Source organism: Scatophagus argus, chromosome 13 (genome assembly GCF_020382885.2).
Source record: "Scatophagus argus isolate fScaArg1 chromosome 13, fScaArg1.pri, whole genome shotgun sequence".
NCBI classification, from domain to species: domain Eukaryota; kingdom Metazoa; phylum Chordata; class Actinopteri; family Scatophagidae; genus Scatophagus; species Scatophagus argus.
In genome coordinates this window covers 2,177,476-2,200,760 of record NC_058505.1, presented here as the reverse complement: position 1 = coordinate 2,200,760, position 23,285 = coordinate 2,177,476, and the positions used below count along the sequence as shown (strand labels likewise).

Here is a 23,285-nt window from a genome sequence, read left to right as displayed (position 1 = left end):
ACGCTTCATGTGCAGCAGAGAAATTCTGTGTCGGGATCCGTTTAGCCAGGAAGAAGTCTTCCTACAGCGTGACTCATCACGATAAGCTCTAAGTTAACATTTCTGCAGCAGCCCATGAAAAGCTGACATGCCGCTATAAAACTTAAGCCACACAGGAAGGCAAATATTGACTGTGTGCTGCTCGCACAGCCGTTTCTCAGTGCAAAACTCTTCTCTCCGCTCACTTTCGCTCCCTCGTGTCTTTGATCTCTGAACAGCAGACATGGCACGAGTGGACAACGTCTCCGTTATCAGTCCAATGTCAACACATTATGTAAATGTGTCTCCAGAGGGGCCACACGGCGTTGACACGGTGGTCACGATCGAAGAATTGAGGCCCACACTCGTCCTAAAGCACTGACTGTTGTCCTCTATATGTTTATATCCTCCTCCTCATTCCATTGATGTTAGCTGATCATGGGGCTCATTATTATTGATTTGAACTTACTATGTCAGTAGTTTTATACTGCTGAGGCAATTTGTCAATACTCTTTACTAACCAATCAACATCAGCGATGTTGATTATTGATGAATAGTTTCATGTGCTGTTAGCTGGATATCTTTGACTTTTTAAACTGCTCATCAGACAAATCAAGAAGTTTGGAGACGTCACTTTAGACTCTGGGAACTTGTGATGGACATTTTCACAAATTTCTGACATTTTAAACAGTAAAACTAATAAATTAATTAATTAAGACATACAGATTATAAACATAATCACTACCTGAGTTTATTCCACTTTTCATTGCTCTTAGGGCTGCTTACTTTATTTTTCTTTTATCTTTTATTATCTTTTATCTATTTCTGACAAACCGTAGAGGAAAGCACCTTTACAAGATGGGAGGAGTAATCAGTCATACCTGTATGCTTTTGATTCCTGCTCTGCAGTAGTATTTCTTGATGTCCACGCCAATTTCTGTATTTCCGACAAAGCTGAGAGGAGGAAAAAAGAAAAACAAAATTAGAAGATTAATGACACAAGTCCAATTTATTCCTAAAGCCCATGAGCTGACCATAGTGCCTTACAAAGGCAAAAGAAAATCAACAGAGCATTAAAAGTCATAAATATATATAAATATATAAAGTCAGGATAATATGAATGAGCAACGTAAAAAAACAATAAAAACGGATGTGAAAGTGAGGCAGACCTACTGTACATGCATGACTTTGTGTTTTTTTTGTGTGAAATTTAGATAAATTAGTTCTTGAATTATGACTAAATTATGGCTATGGCTGTGTTTTGTGAGGTCACAGTGACCTTTGACCACCAAATTCTACTCAGTTCATCTTTAAGTCCAAGTTCAAGCATCTGAAGCCTCCCTGGGATTCATTAAACTGGTATGGACGAACTTACATCATCAGCTGTGGCCACAAAAAAGCTCAGAAATGTCCTGAAAAAGTTTGGGCATTGCAGTTTTCAAACAGGAGTATAAAGTGCATCTGAGTGTATATGTGCTTCCATCAAGTTAGACAAGTCTTCTCCTTTAGAGATTTAAAGGGCTCAGGGATCAAGGGTTTGTGAATGTGAGAGGTTTGCTGTGTACCTGATCTGCAGATCCATGATGACCTGCCTTTTGTCCACATTCTCTGTGTAAACCTTGACCCCGTTCACTCTCAGCGGCTGCAGAAACACACATGACAAAACGAGATACGAGTGAGCATCCGACTCAGATCTGCTGCTCGCTGCCAACAACCAACGCTCTGCGACACGACGCGAGCACAGTCAGGCTCAGCGACGTCTCAGAGTAGTCGTTTAAGCATTCCTTCCCTCACTACTCGGTTATCAAACTATTTTTTGAAATTATTATTATTGTATTAATGCCCATGAAGGAGGCATTGCTATGGAGGACACCACTTTGGTCCAGCAGGTGTCAGTTCTGTGCTCTGGCTCACTTACAGGACAGGTAGGGACTCGGACTCGGGGGACAGGTGCTGCTGGGCGGAGGAGCACAAATAGTTTTCTGATGCTACGCGAGGCTAACTTTCTGGACAGCAGTTATGGATTCTAACATGTAACACAATGAAATAAAATCCTGTCAAACAGTAGCAGGTGCTTGCATGCTTGTGTCTTTGTATTTTCACAGTTCACAGAACTTTGTTTCAGCCACACTACTTCACAATAATCATAATCATCATAGTCAGTGTATCTTGTGCTGTTGTCTCGTCACCTTGTCGCCCATGTCGATCTTGGTGAAGCAGAAGGAGCTGAGATGAGGGTTTGCGCCCTTCACCGCCGGCTCGATCGTCTCCCTGAACAGCTTGTCCACAAACTGGCAGATGAACGGCCACATCTGCTTCACCGTCTGAAGGGAGGACAGACAGGAAGAAGGAATGAGACACGATCTATCAGGTCCAGATCCCACGTGGTCTCCGGCAGGCTGGAGCTAAGACCCGTCTCAGATGACCTGCCCCATTCTTGGTAACGTCTTCAGTTGTTCATGTACACCTGCAGTTGTTGTCTGTTTCTACTGCACACATGGTGGAAATTAAACTCAAGCCATCGCAGTGAGGAACTCCACTGTTGACACGTGGGGAGGGACAGGAAACGATCCAGCAGTTCATTGTTTGGAGACATGAGAGACTTGTGTTGCAGTATATAAATCCTGCACCATCCTGCATTAATGAAGGATCAGCTGAGATGCTTTTTTGTTCAGGGCCCATACAAGTTACTAATAATCAGTAAGCAACATTTAGACTACATGTGCAATAAAAATGAAAACCTTAAATCTTTAAATCAGACTGTCTGTGTTTGTAAACAACACTGAAAGACAAATACAAACATGACTGTAATATGAAAACCATCACATCAGGCTTGGATATTAAAAAGCTCTTTTTCCTGTCATCTACATCCATTAGCTTCTTACTTCAATTCCTCTCTCTCTCTCTCTCTCTCTCTCTCTCTTTCTATATCTCTCTATTCCCTCTCTTCCTCCCCTCCCTCTCTACCTTCCTCTCCAGGGATGTGGCAGCACTGGGTCAGGGTCTAGCAGAGCTCCAGATTCTATTTATATTCTACCTGTCTGCCTTTGTTAGCTATCAGGCTACCAAAGCCTGATGTAGAGCAAACCAGTGGGCGAGAGAAGAGAGAGAGAGACAGTTAACGAGTGTGTGTGTGTGTGTGTGTGTGTGTGTGTACCTTATTGAGCCACTCCACTCTCTCCACATCTGGATAATGGACCTGGAGACAGGAAGGCAAAAGATTTCCCATTAATGTAAAATTCTATTTCCATACTTTTTCAGACATGACCAGTTTGATTTTCTAACCTCATAGAGACAAGGACTAAAATCCACCGTCCATCTACAGATGATGCTTGAAACAACTTTAATAAATGAAAATAAATATTGTTTTCATCAAATTCAAAGATGAACGTATTTTACACGTCCTGATTTACAGTGAAGGCAGAAGAGACTATCGCACAAAAATCAGTAAAGAGGTCAAAAAACTAAAGGAAAAATTATAAACAATAATAATAACGATAACTCAGAAACATAAATGTGGCACTACAGGAAAATTAGTCATTGGGATGCATCACACAGGAACCACGGATGTCTGAGCAAAGTAGTTCATCAACGTGTGGCTGAGATATTTCAGTCTGCTTTGTTTTACTGTTAGCTCTATCAAATGATGGCTGTCCCACAGAGAAATGAAGCTGCTGACTGCATCGGCCGAGTGCCGACGACCTGAGAGGACGGACTCCGCAGAGCCACGGCGGGATGCGGTCTGACAGGATGTCGGCGCAGTGTCATTAACGGCATTGTGGAGGACTGGGAGTCCAGTGTGACAGACCAGTTACATAACTGAGACACAGTGAGGATTCTCCGGCCTGAAAGCCTTAATGAGCACATGTGAATGAGGCCTTAAACACAACACACTTGAATAGAGACCACATTCAGGTGGACCAGCAGGGCTTCAGTCTCTAAATACATAAACAGAAACATTAGCCTTTAGTACTCATATCCAATTTATCAAAAGCGCTCACAAAAGTAAGGAAGACTTAAGAAGTCTACTTAACTTAAAAGCTGAATTCATATTTTCAATCACTATTTTCAAGTCCAGTTTCAAAAGTAAACCTGCACTGAACAAAAAGAGAATTTTTAAATAAAGCCATGATGCAAACATAAAAACCAAAGAGCTTCACCAACGTTCAAAACACACAACTGGAACCTTCTTTTACTTTCTAAATGGGTCATCCCATTTAGAAAAGCCATCCAGAAGTACACATTACACAGTCCACGTGCATTCCTACACACACACAAACAAGCACACACTGATGTCGGCGTCACATGGTGTTTGTCTGTGGGTTAAAACTCCAATCACTATTTATACGACACTGACAACAGAGTCTTTTCTGGGCTCTGCAAGTGTGGGTGGATTTCATGAAGCATGTCGCCGTTTGATGACCTGCTTTTTAATAATAATCCTCTATCTGCTATCAAGCCATTCCCTGCTCAGTATATCTGATAGGCTGATAGGCTTATCACGTTATAACTAAAAACTGTTCTGTTTTTACCATTACTTGTTATACATGCAATGAGCAAAGTGTCCTGTCTTCACCGATCAGATGTGAGTATCTGGTGTTAACAAGAGCATTTCTTTGACACAACCAGACTGATGGATATCCTGTCATAATGCAAATGTTTTTGGTTTTGTCATCATCAGTCTTCATCACCACATCCAACTTAAGTCTGGAGGACAGTGGCCATAAACACAACGCTGATGGTCTTCCACGTTCTCACTGCGAACACTGAAAGTCCCTGCTCTAAACACAGCTATCCTGGCTGCATGTGCTGCAACTTGACGCATCTCAAGTAACAGAAAGGAGCTGGAACCATGGAGCAAAAGGAGGAAAGAATGACTCATATGTGCAATAAAACAGGCAGCAGCAGCAGCAGCAGCACAACGTCTTCTCCTTTTAGGGTAAACAACGGAGTTAAAACTGAGCCCAAACAGCAAACGACAGCCATTCACATGAAGTAAACAGGAAATAACAATTAGGAGGTGCTACAAGGCAGCCAAAATGACTCAGCATTGGACACAAAACAGAGAGTAAAACACAACAAATATGAGCAGGAGAGGAAACAAAGCCAAGAAAGAGAGACTCTAGTGAAATGGGAAGATTTTTTCAAGGAGGATTTTCAGAGACTGAAAGTGCAATAAAGAAAATAAATGATGATGTACTATGGCCTATGACCTGACAAAGCAAGGAAACTGACTCATTTCCTCAAAAAATGGAAAAATTTCACTCTCTTTATAGAAACAAAGGCAGAGGGAAGGAGAGGTTATTGAAGGTCATTCATTTCTTCTTTCTGCTCTGTGTTTTCTGGATGTGGTTATAGATGTGGTATAAACATTTTCACACCATTGCCACAAAAAACAGGTGGGTGAAGAAGGAAAAAGAACATCTGGTTTGCTTCTAATCTGCATGTACTGATGGCCAGTGTTAGCATGCTACAAGCTAACACGACCAACGAAGCTAAGAGAGCCGACAGGGTTTGTGTCATTTTTCCTGACCATTTAGAGAATTAGTTTTCCTTTGCCAGAGTGAACAGATCGCTTTTTGTTTGGCTTTGGGTTTTTTTGTCTTCTTTGCTGGTTTTGTTTTGTACATTAGCGATCACAGTTAACACACAGAGCTAATGGAGCCAACAGGTTTCTTTTTGGTTTGGTTTGCTTTGATTTAAAAACACATACCGCACACGTCAGGAATTGGACAAAAGTCTGGAAACATGAAATATGTGTGCAGCTGTCCGCTGCTTTCTCCATTTTGGACTCTGATTGGTTGGTCGTTGGGTTTAACTGAGAAGCGGTTGGACAAATCTGTTCTGCCAGCAGGGCTTACAGAGACACCGTCTGGGTTAGCTCCTGCACGCCTCTTTAATGCAGCCAAGATTATACTGAAGAAGTGGAAAAACCCAAGCACACCTTGCTATAAGGACTATAAGGATCAACTGTGACGGCTTCATTTGAGTTAATGCTGGTGAAGCTGAAAGGTTCTGTGACGAATGTCAATGAAATGTGAAGCAGCTTCCTCAGATTTATTAACAGTAATCAATGAGGAGTGAGGAGAGTTGGTGATATATCACACTGTGCTCTTGTGCCTGTTTGATTACTGTTACCTGCAGACCAGGATGTTAATGTTTTATACTGTTATGTTACAGGTGGTTTGAAAAAAATGAATAAAAATCAAACGCAAATAAATATTAGTGTCATTTCAAGACTTAGAATCTTGTCTGAGAGTATTCCAAACTGCTGTGCAAAGTCTGTGCAGTGCGTCTAACAGACCTGAATGCATTGTGCACATTTTGTTCTGTCTGTATCGCGTTTCTTCTGCCTGCTTTAACACGTTCACACCAGCACAGACACGTGCATGAAGCCAGCTGTAAGCAGCAAGAACAAACCTGCAACAAAAACACGTGAAGACTCAGTGTGACAGCTTGGGAGCTTTCTGTGAAATTGTTCGAGATCAGGAATCGTGAAGTGGAAGGAGTTATTTCAAGCTGTCCGTCATGTCAACATGATAGAGGAACTAAGAAGATTCCACAAAAATGGAGCTGAAATAATTAAAACTGGTGGCTATGACATAAACGGGTTGTTTCATTATCCCGAAGAGTCTTGAGTTTCTCTGTTAAAGAACATTAAGGATATTGTTTAAAGAGCAGATTAAAACGGGTGAATGTAAAATGGAGAAAAACACTGCAGGGCATGAGCATCTCCACTGTATGTGTGTGTGTGTGTGTGTGTGTGTGTGTGTGCTTCTCTGTGTGGGTGAGACTCACAGTCCAACTATGTAACAGCTGTTTGGGAATCCTAAAATCCTTTTCCAGCCACACCCCACGTACAATGTGTCTGTGAGAGAGCGAGAGGTGTGGGGAGGCTGGATAATCCTGTCGAGTGCTGCTGGAATTTATTAATTTAAACTACAACTGGCAAATTAAAAGAAAACGGTATTTCCTGTCATCATTCTAAATGCATGTCCTGTCACGGGCTAAAAATCAAACGACGGGTGGGCAGGGACCCTCCTCTCCAGTGTGACAACAACAACAAAGCTGCTCAGTCAGCTTCTGGTCCAGCAGCAGGAGGCGTTGAAAGGTGCAGAAACAGGAAACCTTTATGACGAGACGGCTGCTCCGTGCTGACGTCTATAATTAGGCTCTGAGAGACAGAGACGAGCTGTCCAGGAGGAGAGAGAGGACAGCCGAGGAAATCTGAGCCCTCTGCTGTGCTGAGGATGGAGGAGCAGAAGCACTCTGGATTTTAATGTGTAGTGGATTCACATCATGGATTCACGTCATCTGTGAAGCCAGCGATGCAGTTTACCGTCAGCTTTCACTGCTGACATTCACACCGCAACTGCTTCAGAAACTGCCCCCTCTAGTTTTACTGAAGTGCGCTATATCTGTGTTACTGACAGCTTAGTTTTGATTGAAACTTGACACAATATTCTTTATGAAATGGCATAAAAAATAAAATTCATATTGTCAACTGTTAAACTCAGCAGGACTACAAAATAAACAAATTATACATAAATTCCACAAAGGAGTCTCATAAAACTTGATTGGGCACAACAAGTACACAACAAGTACACACAATCTTATAGTCAAGCTTTGAAAACTAAAGTGTCAATATATATTTTCATATCTATTTAAACCAACAGGATACTTTCCACATATTGACAAGCATCAGTCCACTTTCAAACTGCCGACTGCTACGCTAGCTGAAGCAAAAGAACTAACATGTGATAAACTGTGCTGCTGAAACCATTTTGATGTGTGCTTTTACAGCATGTCTCCCTCAGGGGACAATATAGTTTGAATACATTTGAATGGAAACTGAGTATTTGTTAGCATCGTGCTCTGATGCCCTCTGAGCCAGCAACAGGCAGGCCGAGGACTGAAAACTGAGCATCTGTGCTCCAGGACTCTTCAAATCGAGATCAGCACCTTCAACGGGTTTGAAATTTGTTGTTACGTACGGCCACAAAGACTCCGACCTTCTGCTCCAGTTAAGTTAAGAGAAATCACTTCATTTTAAAGATAAGTTGCAAAATCAGAGTGTAAAAACTAGCGTTTTATTTCACGCTTAACATCTGCAAACTGGACTTAACTGTTTTGCAAAGTAGCATAACAGCAAGTGGAGCTTTACGTGTTTAAATTAAATAGCATCTCTTTATTTAACCTGCAAAGCAGTCTGGTAGAGATGAGCAGAGAAGGAAGGCACATCACAGTGTGTAGAGCTGAAGTTCACGTGTCCCCGCTGCACCAAAATCCAGTTTTTGCACATTATTGCTGTCACTGGAGGATACGTACAGAACAAAAATGGCAGCAATGTGTAATTTTTGTTCAACAGATCTTGATGTAAACTCCTTCAGCAGCACCTTAACCTAAAAGTCAGTCAGTTTTTTCAGGCCCACCGTGCTGGAGAGCAAGAAACAAACACTCTGACTGGAGGCAGAGGCAGGATAGCAGCACAAGGCCTTTCTGTGCCTCCATATTGTTTCCACTCTCTGCTGTGGAGCCGAGCCCCACCCTTTGGCACATCAAAAGGACAGGGAAGCCCCACCCATGCCATGTCATACGAGCACACAGAGACAAAGAGTAACAGAAAGGACCACAGAGGGAAACCGTTACACTGCGGTCGTAGTAACTTTCCATATGATCCGTCTCTTTAAAGGCTGACGACAAAGTCAGACTGTTTTGAACCACGCATTTCGCTGTCAAAGGAAAGGCGGAGGCTGAGTCTGCTGAAATTTTCCCCCAGCCAGCTTCACACATCCACACCTACTGAACGAACAGCCACAGGCCATCGAACAACAACATAATTCATGTGAAGTATTCAAAACCCACATGTCAACAACAACAAGATAATACACACTTAACACTGCTCACTTTTATAGTTTAGTGAAACTCTACAAGAGCATTCAGACTTATCATAAACATATCTGTGACACCATCTAGACTTACTGCTTCCAGCAAACATGCACCCAGCAGCGGTTTGGAAAGCCCAGAAAAAAAAAAGATAAAATGAAAGATATACAAATGCTGATAGAATTCTTACTGATCAGCTGATCAGTTAGTGGTTCAGCTGTCTTAATGATAAATAAGACTTAACTGCTTCAATCCATCATCCTAGCAAAAACAAAACAAACAAAAAAAACCCTTAAAGACAGCACTTTAAACTCTGATATTGTTCTTAAAACGTATTTCGTATTTCAAACAATTAGCTGAATAATCATAAGAATAACTGACAGACTGACTGAACGGTATAAATGGTGCAGTATGGATTTGCATTACAGTAGTGGGTTTGCTCCACTGTCACTCCTTCTGATTAGGTTAAAAGCGATGAAGCAGTCAGCATTGATCCAATGGCAATTAAACGACTCTAAACTGCCAAACACTCTGAGGACAAAAGGTTGACGTGTGCATTAAAGGAACAGTCCTATGTGCCATAACAGAGGCAGTAAGGAACATTTCCTATTTAAATGACATCCGGTTGTCGTCACAGGATCATGGTTTTATTGTATAAACCTGTGGCCCACTAAATTCTTCCAGACCATCAGTTTACTGACCTCATTCCCTCTCAGCGATGCTGCTGCTGTTCCATCTCACCCACACCACATTCATCACATCCTGACAACCAGCAATTAGCTGTGATGACTTTTGTTTCCCAACACAAAGCTTATATAAATCGTACATTTACATAAATCCATTAATTGACAGAATTATCAATAAGAAAATATCAGTAAGTTAGTTAGTTAGCTCACAGAAAAAGTCTTTAAGCATTATCTACAAGTCATACTAGAACACTTCAGATAATACCTGAGAATATGTGTTGTAGTATTGTCTCTGGGCCGTAACTTTACATGCTGCTGAACACCCGTGAGAAAACTTCCCAGATGCATGTTTTTGTGTTTGAGGGAGTCGTGCACTCTATCTTCACTAAGATAAAACTGTATCATTACCTCAGGCAGTCCTGGCCTGTTCACTACGAGCTGCTGCCCACGCTGCCCATCAAGCTTCATTCCAGGCATAGTTTCTGAGCGAGCGAGCCAAGACGACAGGCTCTCGACCAAAATCCATGTTTCAGTCGTGATCGCTGTCGGATTACAGCTCTCCAACACATTGTTCATTTTGGTGAATTTGGATAACAGATGGACTGTATGTTAGTTTTAGTTTTGGTTTGTCTGCCATTGTGCGACCGAAGTGAAAATTTAATCGAATTTGGCCGTCAAACCCTCTTGTTGCTTCCTGTGTGGATTTCTGGGAGTTTACAGACTGTATGATTAATTGATTAACTAACACAAGCATACGCTTGACTTGTATTTAGCTTGTGTTTTTGACAGCGCAGCACCAAACAGCTCGACGCTTTGCTCACAACGCCGACATTTTAATTGAAAGTTGGAAGCTTCTAATCACAGAGTTTTGAGTTTCAGCGTCACAGAGGTGAAACAAATAAAGTAACTTCTGTGAAGGACAGGGGACAGAGCCACAGCATCTGAAAGTTTTTCGGGGTCAAAGTTCACTGCTGATCATTTGGCTCATTATCAGAAGGACACGTTAACCCTTTGACATCCTTTCACTGGTTTCTCCATTTCCCCTTAATCAAAGCAAACAATGAGCCGTCAATCAGCGTCCGAACGTCTTTAGTCACGTCGTCGTGGGTCAAACATGCAACATAAAGAAAAAAGATAAGCTTGATGGCAGCTGCACCACACGACTGTGTCTCTGCTTGCAGGAAAGCTGTTTGCACGGGGTTGTTGCTGAGCACTGCATCTCTGAAGGCCTTAGTGGTCATGGGTGTGTTGATGGGTCGGCATGGCCGGGGAGGGGCTGCGTTTGGGTCCTGCTGGCATGTATTTTTATGTATTCATACTCTTACTTTCAAATGTTGGACTTTCAGTGTACATTATATTAGAGGATGAAATCTCAGTCACATACTTGTCAAATCAAGAAATTTTATGTATATAGCCCAGTATCACAAATTCAAAAACATTCCTATTAGGACAAAGAAATGCATCTAATTAACACCAAATATCCATTCATTCCTTGATTTTGAAGTTAAGTTAAGTAAAGGTACAGGATTGTTTCCATCTTCCTCTGTTCTTTTTCTCTGTGTTTCTACTCTTGTTAATTCTAATATGACTGCTACAAGGTCCCTACAGCACAAGAACTTGATTCTTTGTGTTCATTATGTTGCACCACCCCACCCTCATCCCAGGGCCCATTCGCCACCAGGCCAAACTAGGGAAAACACCGAGGCGTTTTTGGAATTCACAAAGTTTGGAAATTATAAATGGATTTATGCATTTCTGAATTCTCTGTTTTAGGGAAAATATTGTGCTCTCATGGATCTCTGCTGACGAAGTTCAAAGAAACTCATTTGCAGACTGAGCTCTGATGAGCAAAGGTCACTGGGTTGCTCACAATTGTATCCTCTGTGTACACACCCAATGATAACCTCCATTCCGTGCATGCTGGTAACTAGTAATTCGGGCTCGATGAACTTGCCTCCTGTCAAGATGAGAGAATGACTAGACACAGAGAGAATGGCTGCTATGAGGAAGGCCTGTGGCCTGTCGGCCTTTTGTTTTGCCCTGTGTTTTAAAATCAATAAGATGCATGGGCTCTGCATCTATCCTCTATGATAAAACAGCACTGAACCATCTGAGAAATATGTAAAGTATCACACGAAATGCAAATAAATACTTTCATTCAGAAACTTTCATTCCTTCATTTCAAATGGCATACGTCTCATGTATTACATGTAGCACAACTTTCCAGTTTCAGCACCTCATAACACAAGAGTTTGGGAAGATAACTACTAACCCAAACAAGGAAATGAGAGGTTACTGGTCTTATGGTTTGATTTCAGTGATGTCAGATCAAACTCCAAGAGGTGTGAGCTGAGATATTCTGTAGTGGTGTCCTACAAAACGTAAGTAGGACAGCCTCAGCCCCAGTTTCCCTGAGAGAAAAAAGTATATTTACTTTGAGTGAAGAAACTGAAGGTAATCAGCTCTATGAGCCAGTTAGGCAGGAAAACACTCATTGTTGACATCCAATACTTGGTGTCAGCAGGAAGGACAGCCAAGGGTGCTTTTCCAGTTGGAAAAGAATCAAAATACAAAGCAGTAATGACAAGACAGTGAAAATACCAGGACTGTGATAATGCTTCAGGACTTACCCACGGAGGCAACTCAGCAGTGGGTACACTTTGCTTCAGTGCTTTCTCCTCATGCTCCAGGAATGCTAAGGCACGGTTTATCCTGTAGTCCTTACTGCCATGGTGTTTCCTCCAATAGAACAACATGGCGAGTCCAATCAGAACCCAGCTAAAGCTGAACTCAAAGTATCCCAAGACGTAGATCGGGAAGATGATGGCAAACGTCTTGCCAAATTTAATCCACATTTGGGTGACATCTGTGAGAGACGACTGGGGTTCTTCGTCCAGCTCTTCCGGGGACAGTGGTGCTCCATGAGTCGAGCTCACCGGACTGCTGGGCGCTGCGATGGGTCCGTTCGCCCTGTCACCTGGTCCTGCCGAACCCTCCATCCTGTTACTCATTTACCCACTAGAAAGACATTTTAGGCAGATATTCACAGAAAATATGAGTATCTTCTCACACATAACGGCTTACAAAGCTGCAACTGATTCATCACTGCAAAGCAGAGGCCTCATGTTGCAAGATTATTATCGCCACTGGCCAAAGTTCAAACAATTATGTCACAGGCATGCAGCAGTTTTACCACAGGGAATAAAACTACATCAGTTCAAAGAATCAACTGCCCAGCTATGGAGCCATAGCACTAATGTACCACTGTGTTTTTTGTGTATAACTAGTTTATTTGGTTACTGGATAGAGTTGTAATAACAGCACACATGCATAATTACATGTTATTTATTCCTTTCATGTGAGCCAGAGACACCCAAAAAACTACCAGGTTTCCCATGTTCCAAACAGTAAATAGAAACAAAAGTTTAACAACACTACAAAATAGTTTGCAAGGAAGCAAGCCAAGTATGTATAACTGAAAATTTGAATTTATCTAAAATGAAATTGTTTTGTATAGGCCTACTCCAGACGCTGCATGTTACAGTACTTTTCCTTCAACAATTTTGTAAAAGTAGAGTGAACGTTGACGCAAAAGATGAAATTCATTAAATGATAAAATAGCCTTAACTAAAAATGAAACATTATTTTATTATTTTATGTGCACATCAAGCGCAAATGAAAATGCTCTTCGTTTAGTCTACAAAACGTTTTCATAGCCCTATTGCATATCCATGCAGGCTGCTGGCATTCCAATGTCTACCCTCTTGTACGGAGAAGACGTCATACGAAACTCCTTTGCAAAAATGTACACTTTTTAAACCTTTATTCCTGGGGCAAAATGTCAACAGTGCGATCATAAACTATACATATTACTCTATATTAGGCAGCGTTAAGACCTAGTTTTCAATTCGGCTTATGTCTATTACAAATACAAACTATATTTTATTAATATTTCAACTTTGAAAAGTACCTGGACTGTTGTGAACACAATCTTGAGCCGTCGAAACACACACCCATAACATCAAATGGTAACAAGTGCGAAGGGGTTTTGAGAGCACAGGTTTTGCGGAAAAGGAGATGTTTGGTTTGGTTACATGCATGCCGAATTGAACAGAACTAATTACTAAACCCATAACATATTTCAGTTATTCGTCATTCGTATACAAACGTTTCATTTAACACAGCAACTCTTAACAGCTACATTTCTTGAGCAGAGTCTGTCGAGTCGTTCTCTCCACAAAGTGACACGTATCAGGGCTCCACCACCAGCCAGCACTGCGTAAGCCAAACACCAGCTAAAAACAACTTCTTCCTCTACGCTCACCGCTGAGCGAGCAACACACTCACCGGTATCCGCCTGCGACATTCACTCTTCCCTGGGAAAAAAATGAACTACGCTTCACTGTAGCAGCCCAGTCCACTGCATGACGACCAGCTAAAGTGTAGATAATGCCGTCTTCCCTTCAGCACATCTTACTGTGAGGGCGACCAGTCCGTCTCAAGCAGCCCGCAGGAAACTGTCATCGTGGGGAAAGAGGTCAGCCTCCGACAGGGAGGGAGCTTCAAAACCCAACCACAACAGCAAATCCAGGCGCCATCTTGTGGCCGGAAAAACGATGACGCAGAATGAATTTCTGTTCAAGCTAAAGTTTCGGTTCAGCATCAAGGTTATTGTGAAGATATGTTGGCCTAAAATATCAAGGCGATTTTTAAGAAAGAGAATTTAGTTTGTAAAATCCGAAGAAAACATAATGAATAACGTATGAGTGGAAAATCTTTAAGCAGATTCACTCAACTACTTCGCTATTTTACTTCTACTCCAACATAATTGAGTAAATATTGCGCTTTTTACTCCGCTACATTTAATCATTTTAAATTACTATTTACTTTGAGCATTTGGCTACAAATACAAACATCATTAACAAATAAATTCTGTTGAATGATTGTGATTATAATTATCATTGTTATAAATTAAGGTAAAACTTTTTTGATTTACTCATAAAATACCCAGCAGCATTGCATCAACACTATAATCCAGAAATATAATACAAAACTGCACTATTCCAAAATATGCCAGTCTTGTAACAGAGTATTTCTACCATGTGGTATTGTTTTTACTTCCATCCAAGATCAGAGTACCTCTTCCACCAGAGATTGTGGGCAGCATGGAGCCCATCACTGCTCAGGTGATGCAGACCTGGACAGGAGAGTTTGCACAGAGCCCATTTCCCCACTAGATGTCATGGTAGCATCTGTCAGCTGATGTGCAGCAGGCTACAAATCCACATTTCAGGCTTCACTGCTAAGAATCTCCTGACAGGGATGTAAAGTGATGAATTCATGAGGTAAAGAAAATAGTTTTCTTTTAAAATGGAGAGCAGCGCCCCAGATCATTGTGTTACACAGGTAAATTACTGACATCCATTTCACAGACAGAACAAAAATCAGAACAGAAATGAACATGAACATTTTCAGCTTAAAACTGACTCAAACAATTATTCAAATTAATTTTATGTCTAACTGTTTCATATATTTTGTTTGCAATAATACTACCCAAAGCTGTTGGACAAATGTAGAATGGAATTGTTGGGAATAAGGCGTTCGCCTGTAGTCTTACCTTACATGACTTCATGTGTGCCCACATCTTTTTACCTGCCCACTGTCTGCCATTCAAGAAATTCCTGTAGGTTGATTAGATTAGTTTGGAGCGATCCTGGTCTTACAGTTGGACTCCCACAAAGACTTTCATGATTGGATTCAACACAGCGAGCCCATTTGAATCTGGGTCAACAGCAATGTATTCACTTAAATACAAGTGCATTTCTCACCAAAATCATAACAAATAAAAGGAACTGTAGCAAAAGTAGTGATGAAAGATTATCACGGAGGAAAAAAATGCATTCTCTAACACTGCTCATTATTCTCATTTAATTTTCTGCACTCTCTGAAACCTTGCCGGGTAATGACAGAGTGCGGGATGAGGAGGAACAAATGTGCTACCTAATATGAGGGTTGGAGAAGAGCAATTTGCAAAGTCAAGCAGCACTGAGGCAATGAACATCCTGTATCTCCAAGGTAACAGAAAAGGGGGTTTTATATCAAGTTCAAAATCAAAAGACGTTCTCAAAATACTCATCTATGAACAAGTAGAAGTGCAAATTCATGCCTGCGGGACTATTTTCTTGTGTTTGTCTTTGTAAGAGCCCTCACACCAGCAGTGTCCAGACTATTTCTTCTATCTTTAAGGTGTGTCCAAAAAACAAGATCCGTTCCCCTCCAGGACTGAGCCATGAGAGTCAGATGTCACACTGTTACAAATCGCTGGTGCAAAAATAAAATTGTTCCTGATCAGTTACAGATATGGATAACAAAAGGGATGTGGCTAAGGCTGGAGAGTGATCGGCAGACGCCTCAGAGACTTCAGGCTCCCCCTCAAGGTGCTCAGGAACTTCTACACCTGCACCACTGAGAGCATCTTGAGTGGGAGCATCACCACATGGATGGGCAGCTGCACAAAGCAGGACCTCTCGGCCCTCAGGAGGGCAGTCCGCTCAGCTGAGCGGACAATCAGAACAACTCTACCCGACCTGCAGGACATTTACATCAAACGATGCAGGTCGAGAGCTGAGAAGATCCTCAGGCAGCCCCATCACCCCGGACACTCACTCTTCTCCCTGTTGCCATCAGGCCGTCGGTTCTGCTGCCTGAGAACCAACACTGAGAGGATGAGGAGAAGCTTCTTCCTCCAGGCCATCCGTCTGCTCAACAGTGAGCGTTAATCTGGACAATCCCACTCCCACCTGCACTACATGCACTAGATGTAAATACTGTACATGTAAATACTGCACATTTTCACTTTTTTAATTTTAATTTTATTATTTTTTGATAAGCGTTCTCTTTTTGCAATATTTAATTTTTTTATTTGTCTATTTTTTGGTAGCAGGGACATAAAGAATTTCACTGCACATTGTACCGTGTATGATTGTGTGTGTGACAAATAAACCTATCTTGTATCTTGAAAACAGGAAACAGGAAGCTAAATCCATAGTCCAAAACTCATGTTGTGTGAAATGTTTCTCAGCAAGCTTTGCCCCTCAGAGTTTCACTTCACGGGGTTTCACAGTGTCACTTTTTCCATCCCGCTTGAGTTTGCAGAAGTAATAATATTTTGGCCTGCAGTGTGTGGCCTTTCCATAAAAAGGTCCACAGACCACCGCAAAAGGCTTTAAAAGCTCATCTTGTCTGTCTGTGGTGAAAATTCAATAAATATGCAAATGCATCCGGTTATATCCCTTCTGAGTGTATATGCATGAGTTGGAGATTTTAAGTTTCCCAATCACACTTGTGGTAATGTACATCACAGCATGACAAGAACAAGTTTTGCTCAAACATTCACATCTTGAACACAGATCTCGGGGAAGGACAGAGAAACTTTCGCTGTCCAGCAGAGGCATGCAGAAGGCCTCTTCATGACAAACCCATACTTCTTTTTGTTTGGTCAAAGTCTAACATGAAAGGTGAGAAATACAGTGTTGTTCATCCAATGTGCCAAACGTTACATTCAAACTGAATGACTAAGCTAGCAAGGCTAGCTAACGTTAAAGCTCAGCCAAGGAGGACGCCTTTAATGGTTACACCCCCCTTCACGAGCACGAGCCCCTCGTCCATGAGTAGATGCCCGTTTCTCTGCAATGACTCTGAAGGAAAATGATGGCAGACATCTCACACCCTCTTGTATCTCCCAGCAAAACCATCCAGATGGACAAACAGCTCCACAGGTAAGAGGAAAAATCTGAACTGTCCCTTTAAAAAGTAAAACTCTTTTCTTTGGTGGTCTCTGAAATCCTCCAGCAGAGCTTGAGGGAGTGCGGCTGGTCCCTGTAGTGTAGGTGTCACTTAGGGGATGGTGTACTTACAGCCTTGATGTGAGTTCCCCTGCAGATGCTCATGTTTCAAATGTAATTCCTGCAGTAAAGCCTGTTGTGGATTTTCATTCTTTCTTCTTGAACATCTCAGATGTTAGGCTGGTGTTTTTTACCATCATTTTTCTTCTTGGCTTCATCATCACAGCTGAACCAGGTCCTGATTGGCTTCCCAAAAGTATTACTCAAAACTACTCACTCTGAGTAGTTTCCCGCTGAGCGGATTTACTTCATTTGCATTGGATGAGCAGCTGATGAACGTTCACATTCCAGGATTGCGAGGGTTTCGGTTGGTCCACTAAATATCTGTATGTGTACGACTCTGCACTGTTTGGTGCAAAAGCAAATCAGAAGCACAAAAGTTTAATCAGAAAAGTGCTTGTGAACAAAAAGAAAAGTATATGAATTCATGCAGGACATGACAGGCAGGTGATGTTTTCTACAGCCTTTTGAGAAAGGGTCACACATCAGAGAAACATCTTTTACCTCTCAGTAGACTTATGTACTTTGTTTTGGTTTGGTACTTTGTTTTTAGAAGTTATCTAAAATGGCAGCAGTTTTACTTTTTTATGTACTTTTACCTGGAAATCAGCCAGATTCTAAGACCAGTTTGTTTTGACAATCTCAGAACCTGAAACTGGTTTGAGAGCTAACTGGAAAAATATGTTAAATATGTTATGTTATGTGTTCAGGTTTTTGTTTTTTACTGTGATTTAATTCGTGATTACTTTGTGTACACTGACTCTTTGAGTCTCTGTTTTATTCTGCATATGACTCAGCATGTTATCTTACATATCCACAAGATGAACTCTTCACACATTTAATTACTGTTGTATATGATAATAAAATGCATTTGCAGTCGGTTATCATTTGGATTATTAATATGAACAATTTGAAATGCTTATCAGCGATTGGATATCCTTAGAAGTGTAAGAGGAGATTTTAATCAGATTTATTAATAAGATAAAGAATATGAATGATAAACAGATGGGCAGATTTTTAATGAGATAAAGATGCTCTCATTTTTTAAAAATGGGAAGTGTGGTTACGTCCACATAGACGATCCTGTCATGTGAGCATGTGAAAACAGACAGTGAGGAGGCTTGAAGAGCCACATAAGACTGAAAAACACATCGAACGCACCCTGACGCACTGCGTCTGGTCCTGTGAAAACATTCTGCACAACACTGATCTTTACAAGAACAGGCTGTGATGTACAGGTGTGTGTGTGTGTGTGTTTCAGCCTTCACTTCACACCTACACATCGCTGCATTAAGATGTCTCACCGCAGTCCGTTTCCAGATAACAAGCGTCTGTGTTGTTGTTGATGACCAGAAAATTACCTGCTCTCATCCCAGATTCCACTGTCAAATGGCCTGTGAGCCCACACAGCCAGCTAATGGCTGAATGTCCATATACATAAGACGTAAGCAGTGTGGTTATGAAGTGTACATTACTCTGTGTGGACACCAGACGCTGTGTTATACATGTACATCTGATTTATTCGCTTTTGGAGTTCTCCTTCTCACACTGCAAGTTTAATCGCATAAGCTGAACTATGCAGTATTCATTTAAGCTTCTATACTGATGAGCACATTCATTTCTTTAAGGTTTTGGGGTGAATCACAGGTGAATATAAAAACCTGAAGGATATGAGATTTCAAACATAGACTTTTTCGATCTTGCGTGTGATCCTGTAGGATATTTTCTGGATGTGCACCAGAATGCATCCCAGCTGGCTGTTGTGGGAGATGTAGTGCTTATGGTGGGAAGGTCGTGAGGCAGAAAGGTGGAGCTCAGTTATGGACTCAGTTATCTGATATGGAGGAGAGCAGGCTGAGGAGAAAGATATTTATTTGGAATAAATGTGGTCTGATGAAGCATTTTTAATCACAAATAGATCCACGCAGCTCAGAGAATCTGTGTTTGCTCAGACTAGAAAAGCTCGTGTACTGACTAAAGCAAGGAAGGTAAAATACAAATACTGTGCTGAGAATTATGTTGTATACAATTTATCTAAAAGAATCCTTGTTTGGCCGTCCCACATCTGCTGTTTTACCACTTATTGCAGAAACTGGCTGGTCTGTGAGGTTTGATCAATGTGCTGTCAAATGGTATGAAAAAATTAGCCTCGTTTTGTTTTCTGTTGGCCTTTTTACTTTGTTTAGTAAGATACAGTTCTCCTGAGGAAGCCTGAGAAATGTATTCATCAGGATAAAATCTGAGACTGTCACAGTTCAACACAATCATTAGAATTAATGTTGGCATTGTAAAAAAAAAAAAAAAAATGTGGATATGAGAAATTTGTGCATTTCGTATATGATTTCAACATTTATACCATATGTTTCCTGTGGATTTGTTAAAACTTTACTTTTTCAATTGTCAGTTCTATGCTGTGACAGCACTTTGGCCTAATTTAAGGTCTGGTTAGATTTAAGCACAAAGACCAGTTGGTTGCATTAAAATGCCTCGTTTTCTTAACACCAAGATGGCTGCAAAATGTCTCAACGTCTCCTTACAAGTGTTAAAACGCCATATCAAAGCAAAGGCACCCGGTGGCTGTATGTGCTGTATTACCATCCCATCCTCCTCCTGATACGAACGTAAACTCACATATCAACGTGATACCTGCTGTACAAACATTGATATAGTAGATACAAAAACTCCAAACATCCTCCTCTGCAAAGGTGCCCCGCGGGGTGCCCCTGCAGTGTGCAGAGTGTGACGCAGGGCCGTATATGCTGCCCCATGCCTTGAAGAATTATCTGGCCTCCATGTGGCTCTAACTGATTAAACAGTTAAATAATATCTGAGTTTAATCTTAAACAGGGTTATTAACTGTTTCGCCATAAATGAATCCTGAGTCCCTGGTGCCCGACCGCATGCGGCTGGTGTCCCTCAAACATCTTGGCCCCATCGTCACTGCAGTAAATCAGATTTCCCTTTCATGCTGGCCGCTTTGGGGAAACCTCATCCATGTTGCTAAAAAGTTGAGGCTGAAAGTTTGTTCTTGATTGTGAACACACGAGTTAACAGAACACATTTTTTGCGCCTGTGCTGCATAAATTTTACTCCGTTTGAATTTTCCAGATTGAGCAGAATAAAATTAACATACATTAAGAAAATAAAAAATCAGAATTTCAAATGGACTCCGCTGTGCCACAGACCCGTGTGTTGTACACTGACCTCTGGCATACAGTTTTCAGCCTGTAAAATTCACTATTCATGCATAACTACTCAGAAAACTCCGTTTGCATCTTGCAACAAAACACCAAAGCAAACTGAAGTGATGATTAATGAGAGTTGGGATGAAAGGTTAATCAGATCAAACCTGTTTCATTAAACGCCAACCCCGTCTTCATCACATCGAGTCTGAACAACTTTGAGAGCAAACTTATCAACTCAATCAAACTTTCATTAGCTGTTTTCATTTCGTTTCTGTCAGCACACTTTGCTCTCAGGTGTTCTTCCTGCAAATAAGATAGGATCAAGAAAACATCTTCACGTCTGCGTGACATGGAAAAAACAAACAACAACAAAAACTGGATGATTAGTGTCTCTCCCTTGTCTGGATCAGGACGGGTACATTCTGTTTAAGAGTGGATTCACAGCACCGCACTGTTTAAATTTGGCTTTATACACAGCCGTAAAGCACTTGAAGCAGCTGGACGGAGAGTGACTGCTTTACGTTTTCTGTCTGCACATTTTTAATGCGGTGTTGATACTCTGGCCCACAGCAGGGCAGCTGAGGGTCTCTGGCTTTGTGTAAATATGTGCCACTTCAGACAAAAACCATGTACAGGTCTGAGAGTGTGTGCATTTGTAATGGAGAGAGGCTGAGGTCTTTCTGTGGGTGTATTTCATCTGGCAGTTCGCTGGCCTTTGCTTGGGACTCAAAGAAACACTTTCTATTATCTCAAAGTGCAGCTGAAACCCTAAAAGCTCACTGAAGTGGAGTCACAAACAAGAATCCAGCTGTCGTGTCTCACAGCATTCTTACGCTCCAATTAAAAAGAAATCAGTTTATATTACCTCGTGTGTGTTCTCAGAAAGGCCTTTTAAATTTTAGACACTGCACCTTTAAAAGTTCACCTGTTTATTCCACTGTTAACAGTTGCCGGTGACCTTGCTAATTAAGAATCACTCGATCCAGCTGCTCCTGGTTGTCCTGAAATATTTTGCATGTACATAAACATTAAGTGTTGTGTTGTGAATGTGCACAACATGTAGTTGCTTGCTCAGGTGTTGCTGTCAGTTGTGTTATTAAAACAGCACAGAAACAGATGGTGAATGTAACACTGGTCTAATATGTCGATGCTTTTAAGTTGATTTGCCAAACTGACTCGCCCTTCAGGAGGAGGAGAGGACGGATCTGACAATAAATTTAACCACTGCAGCTATGAGTTCATGTAGAAATCTGACAAATTGTCACCCCACTGAGATGTACTGATGTACTGACAAAAAGTAGGGACTGTACTGTTTGAGGTACACGCTGGCCCACTCTGTGGATGACGGTACTGCGAAGCAGCAGAGGACTGGAAAAAGTCAAATTATTGAATCGTTGCATGGGAATGTTGGGAGTTTCAGACAAACTCAGTGGTACACATTAAAGGAAATGGGCTGTGAATATAAATGAGTGTGGTTTGAATGTCTGTATGTTTACTTCATTGTCCACTGTCTGTGTGCATATTTATTTTATTTAAAACCTTTTTCTCTCAGCCAGTCTCAATTATTCTACTGTGTGATTGCTCCCAAAGCTATTTCCCCAGCAGCCAAATCAATATTTAAGACGACACTGAGACTCTTGGATGACTGAATAATCGTTGGACTTTAGTCTGCAATAATTTTAGTCTGTAGTCACGCTGTTTTGACTATGTAACTACAGAAAGAAGACGAGCACAGCCTTTCTTTTACAAATGAAAGACTGAATCCATGAGCAGTAAAACCTTCCCCACCTTCAGTCTCTACGCTGTAAAATAAAGATGTTGAAATTATGGTAAAAATCTGCCAAATAGCAACAGAAAAACTGTAAAATACTAAATATTGTTTGATTTTTCATAGTGATTTACCGTAAACAGACAACATTATTTTACCTTGGAATTTATGGTTATTAAAAATGCATACTGTAATGTGTTCTGGCAACCACAGCTGCTGGTATTTTACAGTGTACACTCACTGGTTTTGCAGTCAAGCCTTACTTTGTATGACCAAAAACTACAGTTCCACAAATGGCCACTGGTTGCTGGCTCCAAAAGCAAGTCCCTTCCCATAGACTCTCATGTTAAAGTGTCCCAACTCACAAACTTATCTTCATTATTATTAATAATATCCTTAATTTCCCCAGTTGTTTAAGAGGATGCTGCAATGCCAGAAATGTTTTGGGGACTGAGAAACTTCACTTCCCCTCAGGACAGGGCTAAGAAGATAATGAGTGAATCTTCATTTTGGGGTGAACCGTTCTTTAGAAATCAAAAATCAAAAACAGTCCTAACAAAGGCAGGAAGTTAATGAAATTAACAGAAATGTTACTTTTGTTGAACTGATAAAACATTGCTACAACTGTTAACAATGGGAAACTCAACTGACTGACCGACATCACAGCAAGGCTCGCTGCAGGTTTTATTTTGAAGGTCTTGAGCGGAAGTGTGTGCGTGTGTGTGAGCTTGCCAGCTGAAGGCAGCTGCGAGTAGCTGCTCTCTCTGCACATTCAGTTCTGTGGAGCAGACCAGTGTGGATGCAGAACATCACCGGCTCTGGCTTCCTCTGCCTTTCT

The 23,285-nt window shown here is 41.3% G+C and overlaps 1 protein-coding gene across 2 annotated transcripts in view; it reads right to left on the bottom strand.

Annotated features, from left to right (window-relative positions):
- The window catches only part of LOC124069023 (extended synaptotagmin-2-A-like), a 36,622-nt gene extending 22,513 nt beyond the window's left edge, over positions 1-14,109 (bottom strand). The window contains exons 1-6 of one of the 2 annotated variants that reach the window (XM_046407710.1): positions 13,938-14,109; positions 12,221-12,608; positions 3,176-3,217; positions 2,208-2,342; positions 1,584-1,660; positions 900-972 (exon numbers count right to left, since the gene is read on the bottom strand). In XM_046407710.1, coding sequence (XP_046263666.1) covers positions 900-972; positions 1,584-1,660; positions 2,208-2,342; positions 3,176-3,217; positions 12,221-12,601 — 708 coding nt within the window. In that variant the 5' untranslated portion in view covers positions 12,602-12,608; positions 13,938-14,109. The remainder of the gene's footprint in view (positions 1-899; positions 973-1,583; positions 1,661-2,207; positions 2,343-3,175; positions 3,218-12,220; positions 12,609-13,937) is intronic. The other variant, XM_046407711.1, reaches the window with a different exon arrangement.
- Positions 14,110-23,285: the final 9,176 nt, after the last annotated feature.